The 14,584-nt window shown below is 35.5% G+C and overlaps 1 protein-coding gene across 1 annotated transcript in view; it reads right to left on the reverse strand.

Moving 5' to 3' along the window:
• Window positions 1-12,133: 12,133 nt before the first annotated feature.
• Window positions 12,134-14,584, reverse strand: part of ldah (lipid droplet associated hydrolase) — a 43,396-nt gene continuing 40,945 nt past the window's right edge. The window contains exon 6 of the mRNA XM_051722490.1: window positions 12,134-12,325. Within this exon, the coding sequence (XP_051578450.1) occupies window positions 12,134-12,325 (192 nt within the window). The remainder of the gene's footprint in view (window positions 12,326-14,584) is intronic.

Consider the following 14,584-nt stretch of genomic DNA (forward strand, 5'->3'; position numbering starts at 1 on the left):
GAGTGCCCCACCAAACATCGTATCCTAGTCTAGTACCGGCCCTGCCAGTAGCAGAGGACATGTGGGCCGAACCGCTCTTTTCCAGAGTCCAAATTCCCTTACGACACCAAATAAACAATGCCTCAATTGACAAATGAGTGAAATCCCAGGATTTCCTCAAATTACTTTGCATCCCATTAATGTAAACTGAATGATAGAGTGATAAGAGTATTCTTGCAGCAGTGCTAAAAATGTTGGCCGAATTCAAACTCTTTCAGAGTCTGAGAATTTGTCCATAGTGGCGTGCAACTCTAAAATATACAACAGTAAAGGTGCTTTGCATGACAGCCAGCTTATGTTCGAGATGGAATTGCTGTTAAGAATTCGATAGTGCCTCTAAAAAATGTTTCTCAGAGGAGCCAAAAAAATCTAGTGGCCTTAATCAAATATGGCATTGACTAAGTGAAAGTTAGCACTTTTGAGACCATTCTAAATCCTACATACACAGTATGGCTTTCCTTATAAAACTGTAGGTGTTTTTAGAATTATTTGGCATGACAACTCTGAATTTTATATCAAGATAACCTTTCACATCTAATGCTCTCATGAGTTGAAGTCTGGCTTCCTTTTTCTTAGCATAGGCTATGGTGTTTCATTGGTCTGAATGAAAAATGAATAAACCTTAATGTATAGTTCAAATTCTGTTCATTAACTTATGTTTTCCAGACTCGTATGACTTTCTTCTGTGGAACGCAAAAGGAATGTTTGTCTCTCAATCACTATTCATTGCATCTTTTCCATTAAATATATGGGAATGTTTACTAACCTCTCCTTTAGTGTCCCACGGATGAAAGAAAGTCAAGGGTTTGGAACAACATGAGGGTGAGTAAATGACAGAATTATGATGTTTTAACACATCATTTAATATTCAAACTTTAAAAACAAACGAAATCAAGCAATTTGTTGAGGATGGGAAACTAGGCTTTGTTGTACACAAAAATGGCTTTAGTGACATCACATTTGGCTTCAGTAGGATGATAGCATTGCAGTAAAGTATATGATGTGTGCAGTGTGTGCTCACTGTGAAGATAAATTACTTCATAGCAATGTGTGACCTCAGACCTTATTCTGTGTAAGGCATTGTAGAGCCAAAATCAAAATGATTGTTTTGTTTTATCCTGACACCAGATTTGGCTGTATGCAGACCTACTTTCAACATTAACCTACACTCACTAAGAAAATGGTTTGTTTTCTTGAGCTGCTAATTAAAAGATTGCTTTTTGCCTTGATTTAAATGGCATGCCTTATTATGGATTAGCATACAAAATCCACAGCATTTTCATAACTGTTATGAGCATTAATCTTAGTTTCTATGGATGATGGCTACATGGAAGCAGAAGAAAGTGCCTTGTGCTGTGGAGTATTTAACTTGAGCATGTTGCTAATAAAAAATAAATAAATAAATAAATAAAAAGGAGTTAGATTTACACCAAACTTAAAGGGATAGTTCACCCAAAAATGACAATTCTCTCATCATTTACTCATACCCTCATACCATACCAGATGTATAGGATTTTCTTTCTTCTGCAGGACACAAATGAAGATTTTTAGAAGAATATTTCAGCTCTGTTGGTCCATACAATGCAAGTCATTGGTGACCAGACTTTTAAACTTCAAAAATCACATAAAGGCAACATAAAAGTAATCCATAGAACTCCAGTGGTTAAATCCATGTCTTTAAAAGCAACATGATTGGTGTGGATGAGAAACAGATAAATATTTAAGTCTGAAAGTAAAAGTGAAAGTGGAGATTTATGGTAAAAAAAGGATTTAAATATGGATCTGTTTCTCACCCAAAGCAATTGCATCACTTTAGAAGACATATAAAACCACTGGAGTAATATGGATTACTTTTATGCTGCCTTTATGTAATCTTTGTAGCTTGAAATTTCTGGTCACCATTCACTTGCATTGTATGGACCAACAGAGATGAGATATTCTTCTAAAAATCTTAATTTGTGTTCAGCAGAAGAAAGAAAGTCAAACACATCTGGGATATCATGAGGGTGAGTAAATGAGAAAAGTTTCATTCTTGGGTGAACTATCCCTTTAAAATGATCTAACTTTATCTTTAAGTTTAATGTAGAAGCTCTTTTGAATGCATTATACAGCTAAAAGGACAAATCAAAGGTAAATTATACAATTTGAACAAAAGTTCTCAGCTTGTACCCTTGAGAAAACCACATTTGAGTGATGATTCAGTGCATCTTTTTTTGGCATTTATTGGTTGAATGTGGCCTTCAATTTAGCCATAAGAGGAAAAATTAACCAGTGAAACTTTAGATCTTCTGCTTCCGTTCTGTAGGTTCAAAGTTCATTAATCTCGGTGTCAGGACTAAAATATTGGCTGCCGTATTGTTTATATAATATTTTTCTGCTGTTTCCTATATAAAGAAATGTAAAGCAGTTTTTAAAATTCATAACAGCCATTGTCTTTCTTTTTATTTGCATTTCTGCCATTCAACCAATGTTGGTCTCTCTGAATGGGCATGATAATTACCCATATTATCTATAGTGGCATTATGAAAGTTACATTCTCCAATCAACAGAACAACAAGAAACAAGCCAGAACTAAGCAGCTATACTGTAGAGAAAAAAATATGATGGCACAAAATCTGTGCCACACTCTTGTGCAGTTTGGTGGTACATAACTTTCGTGACTGTTTTGCCGATTTGGTGATTAAGCTTATTGTTTTAATCATTTGTACATACTTTTGCTGAACGTTTGATGCATTTAATCCTTTCAGTGTGCTTTGAGGGACCATTTCAGTATTTAAGTGTTATGCAAAAACATAAATTTCTTGCATATTGCTGCCTCAAGAGCATTTATCTACACAATGCAGTTACATTTTTCAGTTTAACACACTAAGCATGCTTACTAAAGAATCTGTTGCATTTTGCTGAGAGGCAAAAATTTGTTCTGCAGACTGCAAGCCTGCTTTGTGCTCTAAACTGTTTGAAAGGATATAGACAGGGTGAGACAAAGCAAACTGAGATAGGATTGGATCTTCGCCATCCATTTCAAACCTTTGAAAACAAATTAATTTAATTTGGCCAGTCATGGATAGTTCAAGCAATACACCCTACTCTCTCTCTCTCATTGTAAACAGTCCTAACCTTAAGTTCTTGCTCTTTAATCTTATTCTTCTCAAGGCAGTTTCTCCAAACAATTTGATTCATTTTATAAGCAGCCTTTCTTTTAGCATTTCTTGTCTATCGATATGATCATTTATTTAACCACACCTAGTCGTGGAAAAGAACATTACACAGCGGCATCTTTGTACAAACATACTTGGTTCAGGGAGATAAAGAGGCATGAAGAGCACTGTTGACTCTTTTATTGTTTTGAGGTCTGGACGTTATCAGTTTAAGCGCTGCATGGGTTACCTCAGTTGTGCCTCACTAAAGTGTAAAGCCTTAGGAGACATTTAGAGAAGGAGTTTCAATTCAGCATGCCAAGTGCTCTCAGAGAAATGAATGCAAAGCCTGCAGGATCACCATGGTTCAGTAGAGGGGTTTGGCACCCCTTGAATATACATGTTGATCAGTGCTAAGCAATGTTAACGTCATACATTCAACAACATCTGGTTTACTTTACTGTACTTAAGCTGGTAAAATATATGTTGCTAAAAAAGTAGGAGGGAACAATAAAGCCGTGACTGATTTTTTTATTAGGACAAAGGCTTAAAATATAAGTGTAAATTATTGTACACATGCCAATATGTGCTCTTCTTAATTTAACGCATTTAGAATTATGTATTTGTCTTGCAGCAAAAATGACACAATCATAAAAAAAATAAAATAAAAAAAAACAGAACAAGAATGTCCAAAACTGTCTTAAAAAGAGGGATTTTTTTATATTGACTTCATATTGTAAATGCACTGTGTACATGAAAGAAGTACATATTTTAATGGTAAATATCTGTAAACAGCAATATTTTGCTTCTTTGTTTTGTTTGGATATATTGTTTATTATTATATGTAATATATATATATATATATATTAAAAATCAAATATAATTTTGAACAATAAAAGTAAACACACTTCTTCTTACTTTATTTTGTACAGATAATTTTATAAAAAAAAAAAAAAAACACTCCCGCACTCCTTTAGCAAATCTTCTTTCCCAGACATCCACATGAAAGTGAACCCTCGGTGACTGTCTGACTCACCCACGGTTCCGGAATCATTATTGGGTTTGTATTTTGTCTCATTTTTTTGCCAGCAAGTATTCAGGAAGTTTCCAGGTGATTCTTAATTCCATACAACAGAGGGCGAAGAGGGGGACAGGGTATTGTCCAGCCCTGGTAGGGGACCCATGTGGCATTGTGTGCTGAACTCCAGGAAACATTGTGAGGAGGGATCCTGTGGAGGTTTTTTAAAAATTAATGACTTTGTGCCCTACCATTGAGCACATGTCCAGGGAAGGTTATGATGCAAGAGTAAGCGGAGGAGACGGATCATCAGTCACTTTTATTACAATACCTCCAATATTTAAGAAGGAGTGAAAGAGATAACTTATTCAAAGACGTTTATGCTGTCTGTTAATGTGTTTTGATGGATTGAATAACCATTCTGAAATAAAGTTTCTAATAGTTCCTTTGTTGAGTCTACAGATACCACAGTAAGACACTATATCAAACAATTATTAGGGACAGAAAATTGGTGGCCCCTCACCAAGTACATTTTTCTGGAATGGTTTTAAATTAACACTGGCCCCCAAGTATTTGAACAACTGCCTGGAGTCCATGACAAGAGGGGATACGATTTTTCTTCAAGAGAGGGGAAATATTTTTAAACACGCTTTATCAAATCATGTCACAGATTCACAGTCTTGACCACAAAAAGCACTATTCTCTGTCTAGACTTGGACATTTGTCCAGATGTCTTTTTCCTGAGCCACTTAAATTGATGGACAGACTGATATAGGAATTGATGAGGCTTGGCATGCAGATATTTACTTGGCAATTGGGACAAATACAACCAAGAAAATTCTGTACTACTACTGGTCTAAATCTGCACTAAAAAAAAAGAAAAGATTTTGTGGTGAAGAAAATATAGCAGAAAAGATTAAGTACTTAAGTAAGTAGGTTTAAGCAAGAACTTGAAAATATTAAGTAAATATTACATTAAAACTTGATAAAAAATAAAGCTCTAGCTTGTAAGTAAATATTATTAATGATTGTTTGTTCTTTTTACTATCATGTCATCATGTATTAATCATAAAGTACCAAACCTTGTCATATTTCTTTGCCAATTTGAGTAAATTTAACTGGTAATAAAAGAAGTACATTTACAGAAGGAGCTAATGGTTAGATTGAGGATGGGTAATTTATCATGTGAAAAATAACAATGTTTATTTATTTTGTCATGAAGCAAAGCTTGAGGGATCATCAGTATAAAGCAGGGGTGGTCAGCTATTTTGATAAAGGGGCCACATCTGGCTTTAAGTAGTGCATAGGGGGGCACATTGTGTTCCTTTTGAGATACAAAGTTCTTCATTGATTTGGTGTTTGTGTATTTTAAGCCCAGAAATAGTTGTGTAATATAAGTATAACATTAGGCAGAATATTTCAAATTTGCGCAAGTATAAATCTCAAATTGGGGGTGTTGCGTCTCTTATCTGGCAACCCTGGGCATGTTAAATGCTTGTGGAGGCGTATTAGGTCCCAATGCAAGATAACTGAAATATCCAATGAAAAACAAAAACGCTTTTAGGCCACATTAAACCATGTGCAGGGCCGGATCCGGCCCGCGGGCTGTAAGTTGCCCAGGCCTGGCGGATCAGTGTAAACTCCCAGCAGCCCATCTTAGTTAAAGTAAACAAAAAGATATATATAATATGCTAATATGTATTGTTGATAGCTCGTAGCATGCTGCAAAGTTCACTGGAATTATTTGGACAAATCAAATTTAAGTGAGGTTAACTCAATTCCTTTGGGTTTATTCAACACAAAATATTTATATTTATATTGAATATAAAGCCTACATTTACATTTTATATTTAGGAAACTCATTTTCATTGTGTGGAACCGATGTCCACATTTGAATTACGTAAAACCAACAAAAAAATAAATAAAAATTTCAGTGTGCAAAAACTAGCAAAATAAATATTAAGTGAATCTTACTATTAATTTTTTTAGTGTGATTATTTAATCTGATTGCTTTACGTTGACAGGTGGCTTTAAAACGTTATGTTTTTAATATAATATAGTTATATAAAAAATGATGGTGTTTAAAAATAATAATTTAGGTAATTGGTTCCTATAAAATCAAATTCATATAAAATATACAGTGTCATTAATCCATTAGTAATTTATATATATATATATATATATATATATATATATAAATATAAGACTTTTCAAACTATTTTTTCAAAGCTTCAAAAGTTAAGCTAACAAACAAAAATAACTAAAAAGATAAACACCCCTCACATATCTGGGTTGTTGCAGACAGATGCATAGGACACAATCATTACAATGGAAAAAATACAAAAAGTGGGGTGAAAAAAGAAAAAAAAGTAGAGAAATTTAGAGAATACTTTTGAAATGGCAGTGAATTTTGCACAGTCAGTACATGTCATAAATGACCAAAAAAGATACATTTTCCCTATTGTATCCCCATTGTACCCAACACAACGAACTGATGAGTATGATGGGCAAGTATAAATGCAAACTGTATAAAAGCTGTAGAGTTGCATGCATTTATATGTTTTCTAATTCACCAGTGTGCAGTTTGGTTTTCACTTAAAAGGAATATTTAGGGTTTAATACGAGTAAAGGTCAATTGACAATATTTGTGGCATAATATTGATTACCACAATTTTTTTTATTTTTACTTGTTTTTGACCCTCCTTTTCTTAAAAAAATAAAAATAAATCTGGGTTATAGTGAGGCACTTACAATGGAAGTGAATGGGGCCAATCAGTAAATGTTAAAATACTCACTGTTTCAAAAGTATAGCCACAAGATGTAAACAATGTGTGTTAACATGATTTTAGTGTGAGAAAATCACTTACTAACCTTTTCTGTGTAAAGTTATAGCCATTTTTACAACTTCGTTGCCATGACTATGTAATGTCAACAAACCCTACAATGACTGTAAAAATTACGATTTAAACAACTTTACGGCTCAAATAATACATGAGTTTTAACAGAAGAATTAATGAAAGTGCTTTTATAAAATTTTAAGCCTTATATTTCCGCCTTTAAACCCTCCAAAAATTGGTCCCATTAACTTCCATTGTAAGTGCCACACTGTAACATCAGTTTTTGCTTTTTTTTTTTTTTAAAGAAAAAGAATGTCACATTTTTATTTCTTTTTTTTTCTGTTTTTTCGTGGTAATCACCATTATGCCACAAATGCTGACAATTGAGCTTAACTTTTACTGAACCCAGAATATTCCTTTAAATGGCTAAATTAAGTCCATGTTTTTTAAGTCAATGTTTTTGGGCATTTAAATTATTATTATTATTTTTTATTAAGTCCATGTTTTTGGGCATTAACAATTTTACAATGCTTTTCCAGAATGAGAACTCAGCTTGCCAAGTCTGTCACACCTGTTTCATATGTCCCTTCTGAATATACTTACACAGTAACCTCTGGAAAATGCAGGATAAAACAAAACTTACATGATCATAAAACTAGCACACACAAAACAATTAATGACCACACTAGTTTCAATACCGTGTCAGTACATGGACATTATGGACATTTTAACACCAAAGGCAGTTTATTCCATGAAACTCAGGGTTGTCTGGGACATGTCGTAGTGTATGCTTTTCCCATTAAAGTTTTATACATTTTTGCTGATTGTGTTTATCTTCACTTTTTCTTACATGATTCCATTATTATGTATACACTATATATTCCACACTCCGATTTTAATGTAAATACTGCATTTAAACAGATCTGATTCCTTTAAACAGAATCAATAGCAATAATGGGCCACCATGGGGGACAATTCTGGCTCTCTGTGAGTTACACAAGCTGCAAAACATTTTCAATACCCTCATGAGAGCAGGTTTTGGGGATGGGATGCAGCACTGTTTGCTTTTCCTATACTCACAGTTTTGTGTCATAGAATGAGAATGTGGGACCCGAATTATATACGGTGGCCCCAAAAAGTATTTTCACACTTTTGAACACTTAAGTCACATTTAAAAATGTCTGAATGTTATGGCTTTACATATAATCAAACTAAATATTAAAAACAAATAAAAATATCTAAGAAATTAGCATGTGCAAACAAATGATTCTAGACATTTTCTAAGCAAATTTTCAATTACTTTTAACCAACTGGACCCAAGGACATTTTTAGTGGATGACATAGTAAGAAGTCAGTTCCCTTCAAGTTCACACAGGTATCTTAGAACAGTAACCGCAGGTGTACTTCACATTAACTACAGACATGTCCTGCAAGTTTGACAACCAGAAAGTGTCCAAATACTCAAAATATTGTTTTATAATTTGAAACCCATAACAAACTTTATCTTGTGAAATGTTTTGCTTGAAAAGTGTATTTGTGCTATAGGCCTATTTCTTTCAAATAAATGGCAGATCTAATGCAACGGCATTCATTCATTTTTAAGTGTACTTTTTGAAGCCACTGTATGGATAGGAAAAGGCTATCGGTGCCACTAAATGAAAATAGAACAATGTGCAATATATATGTTAGTAAAGTCTGTTTTTTTATTTAAATTTTAACTCCAGATCCCAGCGCATCAGATGTTGTGAGATTGGTACAAAAATTGAGAGGGACGGGAAACAAAGAGCAACTATTGCGGTGTCAAAACAAAACATAACAAAGACCAGGGGAAAAGAATATGATCTATTGCAGATGATATTTGGCAGGAAAATACCAGAATATCTCTGGAACGATTCTTCATCACCACAAGAAAAACCAAACCACTCTGGAGACGTAAAACAGTAAAGCTTGTTTGCTTTGCCACAATTCAATCCACCCGGGCAGGATTACTCCATTTCCTTCTATGAACTAGCCCTGCCTCCTGGTTTAAATCAAGGATAAGCAAATTAAGGGGCTTTGTCATTTTTTTTGAGAAGCCTGGAAGGAAGATTAAAGAAACCTGGGCTTACATGGAGAGTCCCCATCAGAGAGAGAAGGGGGAACCAGATCAGCTGGAAATATTTACTCTCCGTTTGCTGATCCGCTGCAGCAGCGAGATGCGTCAATCACTGCAGGAGTGGTGCACCTACAGGACATCCTGGTATTGAAAAAGATGGATTTCAATTCATGGAACCAAAGTTGGTGTGGATGAGTCACATGAGTACCATAGCTTTATCTGAGTTAAACCTGCATAATGTATCCTGCTATATTTAAGGTTCAATGTTAGATCATGCCTGGCATTTTGAGTATCATAGTGCAAAATATGAGAGTTTTGATGTTTAATTACATTGACTGAGATGGTTTGAGGACTGAATAATATTACTGGCCTTTGGGATATTGAGGTAAACTGTCAAAATATTTCACTAGGTAACCCCCAGAAAATCATGCAAGCAGAGAACAAACCTACAGCCGGGTTTTCTTATAAGGTGTTGCTCTTTGGCTCCTCCATTCACCATAAAACAAACTCCAGGGATGTTTCAGCAGCCAAGTTGGGGCCTACAGTATCCAAATGGATCTCAGTCTAAGAGAATAGCTGCTTTGCAGGTAAAACATTATTCCAGAGTCCCTCCAATGCTGTCTGGAAAATAAAAATGATCCATTCACGAATGACAGGTCTAATGTTGAGGTTCATTCATATGGAGACAGCTGCAAATATACATAATTTCTCTGCTTTAAACCAGGGTACAGCCTGAGATCCATTAAAATTCATAATCTTGTGGTTTTGTAAGGTTCCGGGTTGTTGCTGACACTACCATATTGGACCCTTGTAAGTCCAGGCTTTTATTTTAACAATTACTTTTCATACCAAAATCAAATCACATGTAAAATTTTCTAAGAGTAGTTTAACAGAAAACCCAAAAATGTATTACAGGAGAAAGTTTTTTTTTAGAGAATTTACAACATTGACATACAATGCTGAATAAATACTCAGAAAAAGACAATTTTACTCTAACGCATCATTTGAAAAAGAAAAAAAAAAAAAAACGATATATTTTAACGCTTGTATTACAGACCTACCTACTTTCACACACTAATTTTTAGGTGGTTTAGGTGCAGGGATGTGCCGTCCATATAAGCAAGGTAAGCAGTGCTCACCTAACAGAAGTGTGAAAATAAAAATGACACTATTAAATATTTAAATATAATTGTTAATATAAACTACTGTTTTCATTCAAATTTGTCATCTTTCATCTCAGTTGAGCAGCACAGACAGTTATTCATTTATTCGCTTTGGTACTTTATGTTATGCTTTCTCTGACTTAAATTCATTGTTTACCACCCTTTCATTCAACACTGTACGTTCATTCAAAGTCACACCCGCTACTACATATGGCCAAGGTAAGCCTGCTTACCAAAATGAGTAAGCCAATCAGAAGCTTCTTCCTTCAGTCACACTATCTGATAGTTTTGTGTCAACACGTTCAAGTTCACATAACTGTTATTAAGTGCTAAAACAGATATCTGCAGTGTAAGCATTGAAGACCTACGCAAAAGTTAATTTCAAAGAGAAAGAGAGGCTATCGAAACTTCATCAAGTGGGCGACTTTTACAACAACGTGATGGAGATGTTCAGTTGCAAGGAGAGATGCATAGATTTTGTGTTCAAGTAAAGGTAAATTTATATATTTATAACAAATCTGTGTTATTGATACTAGGTTAAAGATATTAGGTCATTGTTTCTGGTTAGTCTGAGGCTATGAAGTGGTGATCTGGCAATCATTTCCTTCTTGTGTTATGTCTGTTTTATAGTCCTGACGTTAGGGTGCAGTGTTTTTTTTCTATATATATATATATATATATATATATATATATATATATATATATATATATATATATATATATTATGGAATGTAGACTGATGTGTATACGTTACATTTGCCTTGTGCATTCAGGTTAAAGTTGTTGTCTTTGGTGGTCAGATTAGTTAATTGCTGCTCTCCATTCCAGTGGTTCTGAACTGTGGGAAGAGTGACATGTGAGGCCTATGATGTTGAAACTAGTAATTAGCAATCTTTTCTTTTCTTTTTGTTGTATGTATGAAAACATGCCCTTCTGGCACTATGGTTCATTGTATGATTTAATGGACATAAATATGCTCTGCTCAATATATGAAAATCTTTAATTTGTGTGATATAAGCAATATTACTGTCCTGAATTTAAAACAATTTGGTCATGGAGTTTGCCACTGTGAAATAATTGTTTCCATTGACTGGTGGGTTATAAGGCAAAAATTTACATCAGTAACTTTTCCGTGACATTACACTCACCTGTATAATGTGTTTTGGACACAGCGTTTAATAATGTGTATTAAAAATCTTTGATGCTTGCTCTCAAAGCCCATGGCACTTGCCTGTGTCTTTTGGGTAGTCGACTTGTCCCCAAAGGGCCGTTCGACACTCACAACTATGTTGGGGGAGGTTACGTGTTGGCCTGGTGCGCTGGCTACGAGGCACACAGTGGTCTGCCCATCACACACCGCCAGTTCATGTAACACAGTTCAGCCAGTTGCGGCGTTTCATATAGGGACCCCTAGTGTCACTACATCGACACAACGTCGAGTGAGTGACAGATAGGGAATGTCCTGGTTACTTGCATAACCTCCGTTCCCTGATGGAGGGAACGAGATGTTGTGTCCCTCCTGCCACAACGCTGAACTACCTGCTGAAATGGCCGGGACCTTGTCTCGGCTCCTCAGCATAAAACCTGAATGAGTGGTTGCATACCAGCTCCTTTTATACCCGTATGTCCGGGGAAGTGGCATGCAAATACCACTCGCCAATTTTCATTGGTCTTTTATCAAAGATCAGAGGTGTTTCGGGCTCCCAAGAGTGACCCCTAGTGTTACTACATCAACACAACGTCTCGTTCCCTCCATCAGGGAACGGAGGTTATGCAAGTAACCAGGACGATTGCCATTCAAATGCTTTGGAATGAAATGTTAATCTGAATCAAGGCTAGCGGTGTTACAGCGTCCTCAGGTCATCATAGATCCGTTCTGTGGTCATGTTGACCACTTCTTCCCCTGCATCCAGGACAAATGCATGCCGGATGCCCCTCTCACAGAGATGAATGTACCCTTCAGGGGAGGTCTTTCTGATATCATGGTAGTACTGCACAGGGCACCAGTGGTCCATCGCTCCATAATAAAAATTAAGCTGACAGAGGAAAACAAAGTAAGCAGAACACCCAGAGCCGAAGATTTGTTTGATCTCATTAACATGATTTAGTTTACTTCTTATATGTGGAGTGCACCTTTATGATCATGTATCATTCTGTGAACAGAACTCTAACTATAAATATATCACAAGGCTGCATGTATGTCACTGCTTAATAAAAACACCATCTTTCATTTAAAAGGCACACTCTATGATTTTAGAATAACAAAAGTGGCAGCCCTCCCACCGGCGGTGTTTTTAGTATGTTCCTGCTTCATATTCCTTGGCAAGCCTCAAGATGTCAGAAACAACATTTGGTGAATGATTGTCATAATCTGACACTAAAAAAATTGCATTCTTTTCTTTGAGAAAACCTCGAGTTAAAACCTTTTATGCTGACTCAAGATAAAATACGTTAAATGTACAAAGCTGATAAAACATCTATCAAAGTAGACTATTCATATGTGGATATGTGCCATTAATCCAGGGCTGTAATACACAATCTGTAAATCAGTGTTTCGTTTGAGTTACTCCTGAAATTACAATTGCTGACAAAGTGATAACCATAGCAATGCTTTGGTCAAAGAAAAGCTAACACCAAATGGATTAAACTGTTAGCATCCATGTGTTTTGTTTGTTGCAATTGGAGACGTATAATCGGCAGACAATTTTAAGTAAACCGACTTCGAGAGAGGCGTCATGTTTTGTTTTTTTCTCTTTAAACTTCCACTTCCACACTTCCACATTTTAGTTTGAAAGCGCATCTTTTTCTCTATGTTTTGGCCTTCCTTCCAAACTGAGACAACATTTTTGACTATGAAAACTGAGCTTTTCGAAATTGCTCTCCCAAGTGGATAAATTAGAAAATGCTGTCTTCGCGTTGTAGTGTGAATAGGGAAAACGGAGATATCTGAAAACGATGACATATTTGTTGTCTTGTGACACAGTCATGTGATCCATCAGACCCAAAACAATCAAGATCACTGCCCATGTTGTAGCGTCTGATGCACCTGATATCCACTTTAATAGCCTTGTTAAAAATTAATGTTACTTTGCATTACTTCAAACGCGACAGGAAGTTTACTCGGATTTGCTGTCCGGTGATGGAACATGATGACAATTGCATTTCAGACCGTACATGGAATGACTGTTTTTCACTTGCACAGTAAGGGGATTTAATAGTTTTCATACGTTTCAGTGTGGATGAGAAACAATTGGAAAACACTTGAAAACGGGAGTGTGGACCTTTCAGGAGTGAATTCGGTTGTACACTGCAAAAAATCTCTTAATCTGTTTTTTTTCCCCCAGTCTAAACACCCTTAAAGCAAGATAAACTTACCTGAGAGACAAAACTGTGTAAGAAAGTAAGACTTGTTTTCAGAGAATATACCTTAAATTAAAAAAGGTGTATTTTTCCTACCTCAATGCCAAGATTAAAACAAGAAAACAAGAAAAACTATTTGTCAGTGGAATATGAAAAATAAAGCTAATTCAAGATATATTCCTAATCTTAATATGTTATGCAATTTTGCTTCTCAAATAAATTTATATTGTTTTAAGCATGTTTACTGAAATGCAAGACAAAAATATTATATTTTTTTTGTGGGGTAGAATGAGGTAATCACTCCAAAATGTGTGAAAAGAACAGGATTAAGAACTATGAAGAGGAGTGACTACTGTCTTAATATGCAGTGTGTATTTGGCCATAGAGTGAGGCTTTAACAAAGGCATACCATACTGAGAACTTCACAGAAGGTCCAAGTCAAAACCATTAGGATTCTGTTTCAATGAATCAAAATGTAAGCAAGATTGACATTAAAACCGCTATGTCCACCATCTCCCTTCAGACACTGTGGACACTTGAAGGGTATTTCCTTTAGTTAGGCTGCTGTAACCTCTTCTGAATGGTGCCAGTAACATCAATGCGAAAGAAAAAAACACCCGTACAGATTTCTGAGGGCTATTTATTGGTAAGACCTCTAGAGCTGTACACAATAGAAAGATCAAATTCTCTTGTCAAATGCTTTGCATGATTTCTCTGACAAACTGCATAATGTTTGGCCTTTGCCGACTGTACCAGTTAATCGTGATGGGTTCTACATCTGTCGGCCTGATCGATTTCACCACAGCTCATAAATCTAATAGAAGAGTCAGATGCATGTGGTTTAGGGCAGCGAGGGGTTTAAACATATGACCTCCTGTCTTCACCTTCAGCTTTTTCGGAAGAAAATGAATCTAGCATCGCTATTGGCAAGCAAT

This window comes from Myxocyprinus asiaticus, chromosome 17 (genome assembly GCF_019703515.2).
Source record: "Myxocyprinus asiaticus isolate MX2 ecotype Aquarium Trade chromosome 17, UBuf_Myxa_2, whole genome shotgun sequence".
In the NCBI taxonomy this organism is placed as follows: domain Eukaryota; kingdom Metazoa; phylum Chordata; class Actinopteri; order Cypriniformes; family Catostomidae; genus Myxocyprinus; species Myxocyprinus asiaticus.